Here is a 13754-nt window from a genome sequence, read left to right as displayed (position 1 = left end):
TGCATCTATGTTCATCAGTGATATTGGCCTGTAGTTTTCTTTCTCTGTGACATCCTTGTCTGGTTTTGGTATCAAGGTGATGGTGGCCTCGTAGAATGAATTTGGAAGTGTTCCTCCCTCTGCTATATTTTGGAAGAGTCTGAGAAGGATAGGTGTTAGCTCTTCTCTAAATGTTTGATAGAATTCGCCTGTGAAGCCATCTGGTCCTGGGCTTTTGTTTGTTGGAAGATTTTTTTTTTTTTTGCGGTACATGGGCCTCTCCCTGTCGTGACCTCTCCCGCCGCGGAGCACAGGCTCCGGACGCACAGGCTCAGCGGCCATGGCTCACAGGCCCAGCCGCTCCACGGCATGTGGGATCTTCCCGGACCAGGGCACGAACCCATGTCCCCCGCATCGGCAGGCGGACCCTCAACCACTGAGCCACCAGGGAAGCCCTGTTGGAAGATTTTTAACCACAGTTTCAATTTCAGTGCTTCTGACTGGCCTGTTCATATTTTGTATTTCTTCCTGATTCAGTCTTGGCAGGTTGTGCATTTCTAAGAATTTGTCCATTTGTTCCAGGTTGTCCATTTTATTAGCATAGAGTTGCTTGTAGTAATCTCTCATGATCTTTTGTATTTCTGCAGTGTCAGTTGTTACTTCTCCTTTTTCATTTCTAATTCTATTGATTTGAGTCTTCTCCCTTTTTTTCTTGATGAGTCTGGCTAATGGTTTATCAATTTTGTTTATCTTCTCAAAGAACCAGCTTTTAGTTTTATTGATCTTTGCTATCATTTCCTTCATTTCTTTTTCATTTATTTCTGATCTGATTTTTATGATTTCTTTCCTTCTGCTAACTTTGGGGTTTTTTTTGTTCTTCTTTCTCTAATTGCTTTAGGTGCAAGGTTAGGTTGTTTATTCAAGATGTTTCCTGTTTCTTAAGGTGGGCTTGTATTGCTATAAACTTCCCTTTTAGAACTGCTTTTGCCGCATCCCATAGGTTTTGGGTCATCGTGTCTCCACTGTTATTTGTTTCTAGGTATTTTTTTATTTCCTCTTTGATTTCTTCAGTTATCACTTTGTTATTAAGTAGTGTATTGTTTAGCCTCCATATGTTTGTATTTTTTACAGATCTTTTCCTGTAATTGATATCTAGTCTCATAGCGTTGTTGTCAGAAAAGATACTTGATACAATTTCAATTTTCTTAAATTTACCAAGGCTTGATTTGTGACCCAAGATATGATCTATCCTGGAGAATGTTCCATGAGCACTTGAGAAAAATATGTATTCTGCTGTTTTTGGATGGAATGTCCTATAAATATCAATTAAGTCCGTCTTGTTTAATGCATCACTTAAAGCTTGTGTTTTCTTTTTTATTTTCATTTTGGATGATCTGTCCATTGGTGAAAGTGGGGTGTTAAAGTCCCCTACTATGAATGTGTTACTGTTGATTTCCCCTTTTATGGCTGTTAGTATTTGCCTTATGTACTGAGGTGCTCCTATGTTGGATGCATAAATATTTACAATTGTTATATCTTCTTCTTGGATTGATCGCTTGATCATTATGTAGTGTCCTTCTTTGTATCTTCTAATAGTCTTTATTTTAAAGTCTATTTTGTCTGATATGAGAATTGCTACTCCAGCTTTCGTTTGGTTTCCATTTGCATGAAATATCTTTTTCCATCCCCTTACTTTCAGTCTGTATGTGTCTCTAGGTCTGAAGTGGGTCTCTTGTAGACAGCATATATATGGGTCTTGTTTTTGTATCCATTCAGCCAATCTGTGTCTTTTGGTGGGAGCATTTAGTCCATTTACATTTAAGGTAATTATCGATATGTATGTTCCTATTCCCATTTTGTAAATTGTTTTGGGTTCGTTATTGTAGGTCTTTTCCTTGTCTTGTGTTTCTTGCCTAGAGAAGTTCCTTTAGCATTTGTTGTAAAGCTAGTTTGGTGGTGCTGAACTCTCTCAGCTTTTGCTTGTCTGTAAAAGTTTTAATTTCTCCATCAAATCTGAATGAGATCCTTGCTGGGTAGAGTAATCTTGGTTGCAGGTTTTTCTCCTTCATCACTTTAAATATGTCCTGCCACTCCCTTTTGGCTTGCAGAGTTTCTGCTGAAAGATCAGCTGTTAACCTTATGGGGATTCCCTTATGTGTTATTTGCTGTTTTTTTTTTTTTTTTTTTTTTTTTTTGCGCTACAGGGGCCTCTCACTGTTGTGGCCTCTCCCGTTGCGGAGCACAGGCTCCGGACGCACAGGCTCAGCAGCCATGGCTCACGGGCCCAGCCGCTCTGTGGCATGTCGGATCTTCCCGGACCGGGGCACGAACCTCTGTCCCCTGCATCGCCAGGCGGACTCTCAACCACTGCGCCACCAGGGAAGCCCTCCCTTGCTGTTTTTAGTATGTTTTCTTTGTATTTAATTTTTGACAGTTTGATTAATATGTGTCTTGGCATATTTCTCCTTGGATTTATCCTGTATGGGACTCTCTGTGCTTCCTGGACTTGATTAACTATTTCCTTTCCCATATTAGGGAAGTTTTCAACTATAATCTCTTCAAATATTTTCTCAGTCCCTTTCTTTTTCTCTTCTTCTTTTGGAACCCCTATAATTCGAATGTTGGTGCGTTTAATGTTGTTCCAGAGATCTCTGAGACTGTCCTCAATTCTTTTCATTCTTTTCTCTTTATTCTGCTCTGCAGTAGTTATTTCCACTATTTTATCTTCCAGGTCATTTATCCGTTTTTCTGCCTCAGTTATTCTGCTATTGATCCCATCTAGAGTATTTTTAATTTCATTTATTGTGTTGTTCATCATTGTTTGTTTCATCTTTAGTTCTTCTAGGTCCTTGTTAAATGTTTCTTGCATTTTGTCTATTCTATTTCCAAGATTTTGGATCATCTTTACTATCATTATTCTGAATTCTTTTTCAGGTAGACTGCCTATTTCCTCTTCATTTGTTTGGTCTGGTGGGTTTTTATCTTGCTCCTTCATCTGCTGTGTGTTTTTCTGTCTTCTCATTTTGCTTATCTTACTGTGTTTTGGGTCTCCTTTTTGCAGGCTGCAGGTTCGTAGTTCCCGTTGTTTTTGGTGTCTGTCCCCAGTGGCTAAGGTTGGTGTAGTGGGTTGTGTAGGCTTCCTGGTGGAGGGGACTATTGCCTGTGTTCTGGTGGATGAGGCTGGATCAGCTTGGTGGTCGCTGAGTGAAGCTGGGTGCTGGCGTTGAGATGGAGATCTCTGGGAGATTTTTGCTGTTTGATATTATGTGGAGCTGGGAGGTCTCTTGTTGACCAGTGTCCTGAAGTTGCCTCTCCCATCTCAGAGGCACAGCACTGACTCCTGGCTGCACCACCAAGAGCCTTTCATCCACACGGCTGGCACAAGGTGGCCATCCCCGGTTTCACATCAACATGATCTCAGGCACAAACCTCCTTGTTTTTCCATTTTGTCTTTAAGTTACTTGTTGAAACAACGGCCCGCCGTCCGTACGACTGTCGCGGCTTTGGCCGTCGGGGCCCCTCCAGAGCCGGCAGCCTCAGTGAGGCCGCTCTCCCCTCGGGCTCCGGGGCAGTTCCGTGACAGCAGAGGGAATAGACCCCAAGCCGCCGGGAGTTCCCTACATGGTTTTAAATCAAAGTGTAACTCAAATCAGCTCATCCATCTGCCCCCTACAGGAAGCTGTCCCTGTCACTCCCAGCCCTGGGTTAATTGCCTCTCTCGGCTCCCACGACACTGTGCCTATCATTACCAGCATTTATGACATTAGCACTTAATCACCGGTTTGCCTGCCTCTCTCCTTGACTGGACTGAACTCTTTGAAAGCAAGGATTATATCTTCATTTTTGTACCCCCAGTGCCTGGCACATTCTGGATGTCAAGAAATGTTTGCTGCCTGAATGCATGAATGAATGAACAGTGCTGTGTAACTACAGAGAAAGGAGAGGATCCGGTAGGACTTCTGAGAGAAGGTGAGATTTGAGAGGACTCTTGACAGACAGGAGGAGGAGACAGATTCCAGAGAACTAACAAGATGTGAGCTGCGGATGTTTAGAATTGCTTCAGAGATGAAGTGAGACCAATGAGGCTGGGGTGTAGGGTATGGAGAGATGGGGCCTATGGAAGCCTCTGGGGTATGATATTGAGAAATAAGAGCCAAGGAGTGGCAAGATCACATCTGCATTCTGGAAAGACCATTCCAGGAGACTGGAAGAGATCTAATCATGTTTGCAGGCCAGAGAAGAGAATGAAAGAGCAACAGAAAGTAAGGACAATTGGAAGACTGTATGTGTGTGTGTCACTAGAATGTATGCTCCATGAGGGCAGGGAGTCTATTTAATGCTGAGCTCCCAGCAGCACATGGAAAAGTGGCTAACAGATGGCAACCCTCAATAAATATTCACTGAATGAACATACTTAATTTGGAAGAGTTACTACAAACTTAACATTAAAAATTTGAATTTTTGGGGGGGACTTCCCTGGTGGTCCAGTGGTTAAGAGTCCGCCTCCCAATGCCAGGGACGCGGGTTCGATCCCTGGTCGGGGAACTAAGATCCCACATGCCGCGGAGCAACGAAGCCCACAAGTGCTGCAACTACTGAGCCCGCGCACTCTGGAGCCCAAGCACCACAACTGGAGAGAAGCCCTCCCGCCGCGATGAAAGATCCTGCATGCCACAACTGAGACCTGATGCAGCCAAAAATAAAAATAAATAAATAAATATTAAAAAAAAAAGATTTGTATTTTTTTCACATCAATACAATTTATTAATGGTAACATCAGCTCTATTTTAGGCCATCCCACTGACCTTAAGAGTCTAGAGATAAGCAAGTTTTCAAATGTCCACCTCCTCCCAAGGTTAAGGTATTTGTTTTTAAAGTAATCATTTTGAAATTTATAAAATAGAACTCATGTTAAACTTTTCCTTCCTTAATATAAAATTTACACAACAATTTTATAGTAGATGGGGTTTACTGCTATGAGAAAAATAAGACTGTGGTAATTTTATTGCTTCCTTAATTATATGAAAACCCTAAAAATGGCTTTATCTATATAAGGGTCCAATTATAAAAGCCAGCCCAATATATGGGAAAAAGCTTCTCAGCATGGAAAGATGCTATTGGGGTTAACTTATCCTGACCAAGTTTGCTCAATTTCCAACTGCTACTGTGATGCCAACAGGAAGAATTTTTTTTTATAACTTTTTTTTTCAAGAATATATTTTATTTTTTACTTTTTGGCCACACCGTGCAGCATGTGAGATCTTAGTTCCCCAACGAGGGATCGAACCCGTGCCCCCTGCAGTGGAATCGTGGAGTCCTAACCACTGGACCACCAGGGAATCCCCCCCAACAGGAAGATTCTTAAACATTTTTTTTTTTTTTTGCCATACGTGGGCCTCTCACTGTTGTGGCCTCTCCCATTGCAGAGCACAGGCTCCAGATGCGTAGGCTCAGCGGCCACGGCTCACGGGCCCAGCCGCTCCGCGGCATGTGGGATCTTCCTGGGCCGGGGCATGAACCCGTGTCCCCTGCATCGGCAGGCAGAGTCTCAACCACTGCGCCACCAGGGAAGCCCAGGAGGATTCTTAACTTCCACCTTTATCACAGCTATAGAGGACAACACTAATACTGAACTTGAGACAATCAGGAACATGACACTGAAGGTAATAAGGCTCAGTGAAACTTATTAGATTTTCAAAGAAGAAAATCAGATGGAATAAAAATATTTTTATAATCCTTCGGAGCAATACAGATCTTTAAAACAAAAGCTAACATGCAGGGCATATGGCAAAATTAAAAGCCCATACAACCTTTCAAGTTAGAGTAGTAAAAAGCAGTAGACATAGGTATTCAGTAATTATTAATAAAATATCTTACCTCTAACTGTAAGGCATCTATTTTCTCCTCCTGGCAAGTATCACCCTCACATTCATACTGTACTATCTTTCCATCTGTTTTACTTGCGACCAGTCGATGGACATAATTATCTAAAGAAAAGAATGAGTCAACTAAGGCATGTTTCTTCAGAATGAAAAGGGTCTCCATAAGCCTTTAACTTTGACAAAATTATGTTTTTACAGATCCAAATTAAATGCCTTGCAATATTTCTTTAAAAGTGGGTTAAATCATTTGAATTAAAAAAAAAGAGAGGGCAGAGTGTAAGTATTAACTCTCTTTATCCTCTGCAATGCAAGCCATTCACAGGAAATAGTGCCCTATGGGGCACCATGAGAATTGGAGTTTGCCACAGCTGTCAGGAAGACTTCAAGCTGTGAGAGCAAGGGGAGAGGTTCTGACGGAGACGTTTTCAGAAAGAATGAATCCAAATTAGAAAATGGGAGTGGTGTTCACCTCCAGCATAGTCCCAGACTCTATGGTTGGTGAGCTGCATGGCATATGTGTGCTGGGTCTCCTCGAAGTGCTTATACGCGTGTCGACTCACATACCGTCCACATCCTATGTGGCCACATATTAAACAAATCCACAGGTTCTGCCGAGAAGGAGGTAAGATCTTAATTAGTTACATAAAAACACATGACCTGGTCCACTGGGGTGGAAAGAGGAGAGCCTGACACAGGATGAGGTTTAGAGTTGTTTCTACAGGAGTTCTGAATAAATATGTTTAAAACCCAACAAGCAAGGTTGCTTTCAGGGGTCAATTAGTTTTTCACTCTGGATTCTGTGGAACTCTACGTAAATAGCAAGAAAAAATAATCACAATTATCAACAAAAGTCTAGGCGTTTTCAAAGGACAAAGAATGAAACCATAAAGTATTCTGTGTATGAGTAAAATAGTTTGTGTATTTTTATTTTTTGCCTGACCCTGGACAAAAAGAAAAAAAAAATCAGTCTCAAAAAGAATTGAAAAGAATTTACACCACACTGGGTAGAAGAAAACCCCAGACGATTAAAGCTGCGTGCGTTACTCTTCCCCACCACTCGTTACTTACTTCCTGAACGCCACACTCGAAACACTTATTTTCTTCTACTGGCTCTGGTGTTTGACAATATCGGCAAACAGGGCACCTATAAAGGACACCAAAAAAATGATAATACAGATTAAATATAAAAGACAGCTGTCACAGAACCCAAAAGTCAAAAATGTAATTGTATATCCTCCCTCTCTTACATAATAGTTTTAAGTTTATCGTAATTAAGGACATCATTCAAAAGACAAATGCTTTCAAGCTATTCTCAAATGAAATGAAAATAAAAACACAAAATTTTAAAAAATTAATTAATTAATTTATTTTTGGCTGCATTGGGTCTTCGTTGCTGCATGAGGGCTTTCTCTAGTTGCTACAAGTGGGGGCTACTCTTTTTTTTGTTTGTTTATTTTTTTGTGGTACGCGGGCCTCTCACTGCTGTGGCCTCTCCCGTTGCGGAGCACAGGCTCCGGACGCGCAGGCTCAGCGGCCATGGCTCACGGGCCCAGCCGCTCCGCGGCATGTGGGATCTTCCCAGACCGGGGCACGAACCCGTGTCCCCTGCATCAGCAGGCAGACTCTCAACCACTGCACCACCAGGGAAGCCCGGGGGCTACTCTTTGTTACAGTGCACGGGCTTCTCATTGCAGTGGCTTCTCTTGTTGCGGAGCATGGGCTCTAGGCACGTGGGCTTCAGTAGTTGTGGCACGCGGGCTCAGTAGTTATGGCTCACGGGCTTAGTTGCTCCGTGGCATGTGGGATCGTCCCAGACCAGGGCTTGAACTCGTGTCCCCTGCAATGGCAGGCGTATTCTTCACCACTGCGCTACCAGGGAAGTCCCACAAAATATTGATAAAGCTGAGGATAAGGGAAAAATCTTGATCTGCCTCATCTTTCTCCACTCTTCTGTCTAAAGCTTAGGTAATCAAAGAACTAAATATTTATAGGTTAGAATTAGAGACTTGAGACGAGTTGTTAATTTTGTTTCATGTCTGGCTACCCACAATGTATTTTTACTTCAATCTACCTTATCCCCACTTCTCAAAGTTTTAAATCATCCAAAATGTACCCTGTCCTCTCAAGGTTCCTCCTAAGAGTTGAAACTAAATTCTGTAGTAAACTTCACTAAAAAAAAAAGTTAATGGCCTTCATGAAACACATACAACATTTTGTCATACAATGAATTTCATCTGGAAAAAGATACCAGTGCTCGGTGAGTACTAAAGTTTCAATTTACAAAAAGCCAATAAAAATGGCACAGAAGCCAAACTCATAGATACAAAGAGCAGAAAGGTGGCTACCAGGGGCTGGGAAAAGGGGGAAAGGGAGATGTTGGTCGAGAGGTACAAACTTTTAGTTATGCAAGATGAGTAAGTTCTAGAGAACTGGTACACATCAATGTTGACTATAATTGACAATATTGTACTGTGTTCTTAAAATTTACTAAGAGGTGGAGCTTCGTTGTTCGCACGACAAAAAAAAAGAAAAGTAAAAACAAAAAGGGAAAACAGTAAAGGTGTGAAGTGATGGATATGCTGACTTGCTTGGCTGTGGTGAGCATTTTACAGTGTTGATGTATATCGGGTCATCTAGTTGTACACCTTAAATATATACAATTTTTGATTGTCAATTATACTTCAATAAAAATGAAAAAAAATTGAAAAAATCCATTAACCCTTATACTCAAGACAAAGTAATGCTAAGTACCAGTCACGAATATTTGTGTCCAATGGGCAAAAATGATAGAAAGTAAGTGATAGTTGAGGCTAAGTGAACCGGCACCAAGAAGAAAGAATGCTCAAGATATAACTAGTATCAGTTTGTTACCCTACTGAGTAGATAAAACCAAGGAATGGAAATAAGCAGGAAGAACACTAAGTTCTTATCACAGATAAGGACTATGTTTCCCAAGAGAAAGCTAAAGGATTTAGTCTGTCTCTTTCTTTAGTACCAAAAGAGAAGACAGGACAAACTTGAAGAAGTAACAAAAGTGGCAGCTAGGGACTTCCCGGGTTGCCCAGTGGTTAAGAATCCACCTGCCAATGCAAGGGACACGGGTTTGAGCCCTGGCCGGGGAATATCCCACATGCCGCAGAGCAACTAAGCCCGTGCACCACAACTACTGAGCCTGTGCTCTGGAGCCCACAAGCTACAACTACTGAAGCCCGTGTGCCACAACTACTGAAGCCCACGTGCCTAGAGCCCGTGATCCGCAACAAGAGAAGCCACTGCAATGAGAAGCCCACGCACCACAACAAAGAGTAGCCCCCACTCGCCACAACTAGAGAAAGCCCGCGCACAGCAACGAAGACCCAATGCGGCCAAAAATAAATAATAAATAAATTTATTAAAAAAAAAAGAAGTGGCAGCTAGGACTCCACAAGCAGTCTTGTCAAACGTAGGAACTAGCTCTGTGTCATCACTTCAGTCTTTGTGGCAGCTGTGGTAGTGGTGGGATAAGAAAACAGCAAACGAATTCTGAAATCTAGTTTTCTACACTGTGCCAAAATGATCTTTCCGAAATGTATGATCCTGAGAATAAAAAGGAAAAAGGGGGGAAAATTATAAAAATAAACTTATCTGTACTATACAATTAGCCCTCTATGATATACCATCTCATCTGTCTATTAAAAAATAACAGTTCATTCAATTCTTCCTGCCTTCCCTTCAAAAATAATTTTGAGTTGTAATCTTATTTTCCTGAGGAGATATTTGGGGAAATCCTCTCAGAATGTCCTTCCCTGACAAAAAACCACCCTTCGTGACCTGGTACCAATACCGCCTTCTGTAAGCAACCCTTCCAGACCACCCCAGCAGGGCAGCTGGCTCTCTCTCATATCTACCTCGAATTGTAAGCATACATGTATGTGTGACTCTCCCTTAGCAGATCAACGTTCCCGAGGAGGGTCTGTGTTTTCTTTCTCTCCCCCTCCGCACACAGCACTGCAGTTGCACATAGAGAGGCTCAAAACCCACTTGCTGAAGGCACGGCATGGTTTTGAGGGCAGCTGCCCGGTGGGTTGAATTCTGGACCCAGTTCTGGCATTCGTTCTCTGTCATGACACTTTGAGCATGCTAATTTTCACCTCTGGGCCTCTGTCTCCTCTTCTATAAAATGAGGAGGTTGGACAAGATGGTCCCTGAGGAAACTTCCAACTTGAAAATGCTATGGTTTTACAAAACTTAACTTGTACGGAAAGTAAAATTGGAGTGGCAGGAAACAAAGAAGCATCCAGAACTTAAATGGTACAGCAGATGGACACAAGATACAGACAGACCCTTTATGGAACACAAACATCTCAGCATGGCTTTATTCAAGGCAAATTTAAACCTGGACAATTCTCTGAAGAACCCTCAACTGATACCCCAGAATTGACCAAGGACTCTACAGAACTGGGGCAAGATTCTTCTCCAGGTAAACAAGCCACGGAAAAGCCAGGGTCTATTTATTTGCTCAAAGATATTTACTGAGCTCCTACGCACCACGTCTCCTGCTAAGTGTGAGCGGCACAGCAGAGAACAGCCAGACAGGGTCCCTGCTCTGTAAAGCTGACCACGTGGGGGCAGAGAACAGAGACTCCTGTGGACTTTCGCCCCTCCTTATTCCTGGGCTTTGGAACGTGATTTCCCCCTTCCCATGCACACCCCCTCCCCTACACTGCCTTCTCGCCGGTTCCACTGTTCAGCTGGCTAACTCCTGTTCATCCTCCCTGAGAGGCTGCCTCTCAGACAGCCCTGGCTGTGTCAGGGCCCTATTCTCGAGTCACAATGCTGCAACGCTGCTCCTTTGTAACACTTGCAATGGCTGTAATTTCACATTTATTTGTGTGATTATTTGATTCTGCACCTTCCTCTCTGTACTGGGAAACCCATGAGGCCAGCGTCTGAAGGCCACAAGGCCTTTCTAGCTAAGACCCACAATGCAGTTTGCAAAGGGAGCAGCAACCTCTGACTGAAAAAAAAAAAAAAAGGTACAGGTTACACCTCAGTTCTTTGTCTGCACAATGCCACCCTACAAATAGGGCCTCTGTTGCACTGGGAAACAGGAGAACATAGGTGTGTGTGTGCCTCATACTTAGTGACTACTGTTACTACTGGCCACCAAGCCATCAACAACATGATAAATCCAAAATGTCAGATTGCTGTAGCCCAGCACCCTTTGATAAGAAAGCCAAAGTAAAGAGTAGACATAAAGTGCAGGTGATAAACAAGATTTTAGACCTGGATGTCATTTTAGCATGAGAGCCTCAAAGCTAAACTTCCCCCCACCCCCTCATTTTCTGGCTCTTCGAAGGAAAGAACAATTCATGCTGCTTTGGGACATTCCGTAAGCATTCAGAACTGGCACACTAAAAGGGACTTGGTCTAGGAATGCTGATCCTCACGTGAACTGAGGAAAGCAAAGAAGAAACACGGAAGGCCCTTCTATGTGACCTCTTCACCATCGTGGTACCCAGGTTTATAAAGTCAAATACTTGGAGTGATTCATTTTGGGGGGGCGGCTGTTCTTAATTCTGGGAAAGGGTAATAATGAGCTTTGACAGGGTAGGGGGGTAACCTCCTGCACTCACGTTGTGTCATCCCAGCGCTGCAGACACTGGCTGTGGAAGCTGTGGTTACATAAGGTGGTGAGAATGCCGTTCACGGACTCGTCCATGCGCTCCAGACACACTGTGCACTTGGGGAGCTCCGTTAGGTCCATCACAGGGAGGCTGGCCCCCTACAGGGAAACACCTCGAATAAGCCTCACTTGTCATCCACGGGTTCTAATTTTTTTTTTCTTTTAAAGCAACAGTTTTCCTGTTACTTTTTGACTCCTCGCAGGATGTTCTCAGTATTATTGATTTGTGAAAATAAATTGGTAAGATTTTCATCCATGCAACAAATATTAATTAAGCACCTCCTACAGTCCCAGCACTGTGCTAGGCACTATGGATACAGTGGCGAACAAAGCAGACAAGGATGCCTGCCCTCACAGAGCTGACATTCTAGGAAGGGAGACTGCTGCCAGAATCTTCTGTTACCAGACTCCTTGCTCTAACTCTGAATGGCCATGACTATACTAGAACACAAAGGAATAAAAGCAGGAGAACAGGAGTGTATCTGAATGATTTTTCCACAGAGTAAATTAAAACTTGACACTTTCCACTAAGTGATAACAGTATCAACAACAGTGATTTTATTTATTTATTCATTTAGCACATACTTATTAATTCTCTGCTATGTGTGCCAGACACTGTTCTAGGTGTGGGGCAATGGTGAGCAAAAACAGATTCTGCAAGTCCCAGAAAACAAAGTCTGTCCCTGTCCTCACACAGCTTAGACTCTAGTAGAGAGACATACGAAATTCAAAATTTTAAAAAGTATAATTACTTATGGTTATAAATGCTATGAAAGAACAGGGTGTGAAATAGGGGGCATAACAATCTAGGTGGTCAAGAAAGGCACCTCTAACACAGAGGTGTCTGACCCAAGCCCTGCCAACTGTGGGACTATTGAGGCAAAGGTAAGGCGTACAAATGAGGACACACTGAGAAAAGTCACATTAATCTATGGTCCCTGAAGAGAAGATATTTACAGGACATCTCTCAAGAAGCCGTGTTCATTTAGAGAAAGGAATTTCTAAAACTGAGGCCTTGCCCAGCAACTGGCAAAAGGGAAGACTGATTTTATCCTTTGCCAATTTTTATTTTACCTAATCTAATGACAGAACAATCTAATCAGAACTTATTCCTATCAAGCTGAATTCAAGGTAAAAAGACCGTTAGGGCTACTTTAAAAGAAAAGAAATATTAAAAGCATAACTGAGCTAGATCTACTACTTTATAAAACGATTCAAACAGCACGTATTATAGGAAAGCTTCCCATGGAGGGTGGGAGATCAGGGGAATCATAAATTGCTATCAAAACAGAATCAAAAATCAGGACGAGGATTAAGGGTTAACATTTCAAACAAAAACATTTCTTTTAGGCTCTAGGCAACGTTTCATCCATCTGGAATAGATACATACTCATTTTCAACAACACAGATAATACCCTTTTTTAAAAAAAATACTTTGGACAATTTTTAAAACTTGAGATAAAATTCACATATGTAAAATTTGCCATTTTAAAGTGGTTTTTAATATATTCACAAGGCTGTGCACCCATCACACCACCACCTAATTCTAGAACATTTCTATCACCCCCAAAAGAAACTTTGTTCTTGTTAGCAGTCACTCCTCACTTCTCTCTCCCCCAGCCTCTGGCAACTAATCTATTTTCTGTCTCTATGGACTGGCCTATTCTGGACATTTCCGCAGATATCTTAACTTTCAACTTTATACCATTCTGATATGTTTATATCAAATATAAGAATTATTCACACTTACATCTTCAGATTTCAGTACTTCAGCCCTCTCCACATAGACCAGCTGGCAAACATCATCTTCTATTGAGTTGAACTGGCGGCCATTGCATGCCATGTAAAAACTATCTGCATCGGCCTAGGTGAACCAGTGGGGAAAAGGAAAAAGTTAAGAGAGAGATCCTGAAAACGTGCTTTCTATTCAAGATGCATGGCTTCAATTATTCTGTTCTTTAGCTTTTAAAAGTTATACTTAGGAGAGAAAGCAACTGCCAAAAGTAACATCTATGGCAGCAGGTTCACAGGCTAACTGAACCCTGCAGGTCAATATCCTACATCTCTACAATTTTTCCTGATACGTGATAGTCTTACTGGAACTAGCAGAAGCTACTGAAGTGCAATAAACTGACAGCTACTAAAATTTTAATACATATTCAGCCAACAATGGTCAACGTTTCCCGTGATATCATTTTTCTTCTTTCTTCTTTTTTTTTTTGCCTCTA

General features: G+C 42.1%; 1 protein-coding gene across 2 annotated transcripts in view; it reads right to left on the bottom strand.

Annotated features, from left to right (window-relative positions):
• The window catches only part of BRAP (BRCA1 associated protein), a 37673-nt gene that overhangs the window by 13476 nt on the left and 10443 nt on the right, over positions 1 to 13754 (bottom strand). For both annotated transcript variants that reach the window (XM_082852605.1, XM_082852606.1), the window contains exons 5-9: positions 13277 to 13390; positions 11477 to 11625; positions 6930 to 7005; positions 6331 to 6469; positions 5857 to 5966 (exon numbers count right to left, since the gene is read on the bottom strand). In XM_082852605.1, coding sequence (XP_082708731.1) covers positions 5857 to 5966; positions 6331 to 6469; positions 6930 to 7005; positions 11477 to 11625; positions 13277 to 13390 — 588 coding nt within the window. The remainder of the gene's footprint in view (positions 1 to 5856; positions 5967 to 6330; positions 6470 to 6929; positions 7006 to 11476; positions 11626 to 13276; positions 13391 to 13754) is intronic.

Source organism: Leucopleurus acutus (assembly GCF_964270905.1).
Source record: "Leucopleurus acutus genome assembly, chromosome: 13".
Lineage (NCBI taxonomy): Eukaryota > Metazoa > Chordata > Mammalia > Artiodactyla > Delphinidae > Leucopleurus > Leucopleurus acutus.
The sequence above is the reverse complement of the archived record's forward strand: the minus strand, read 5'-3'. Positions and strand labels throughout refer to the sequence as shown.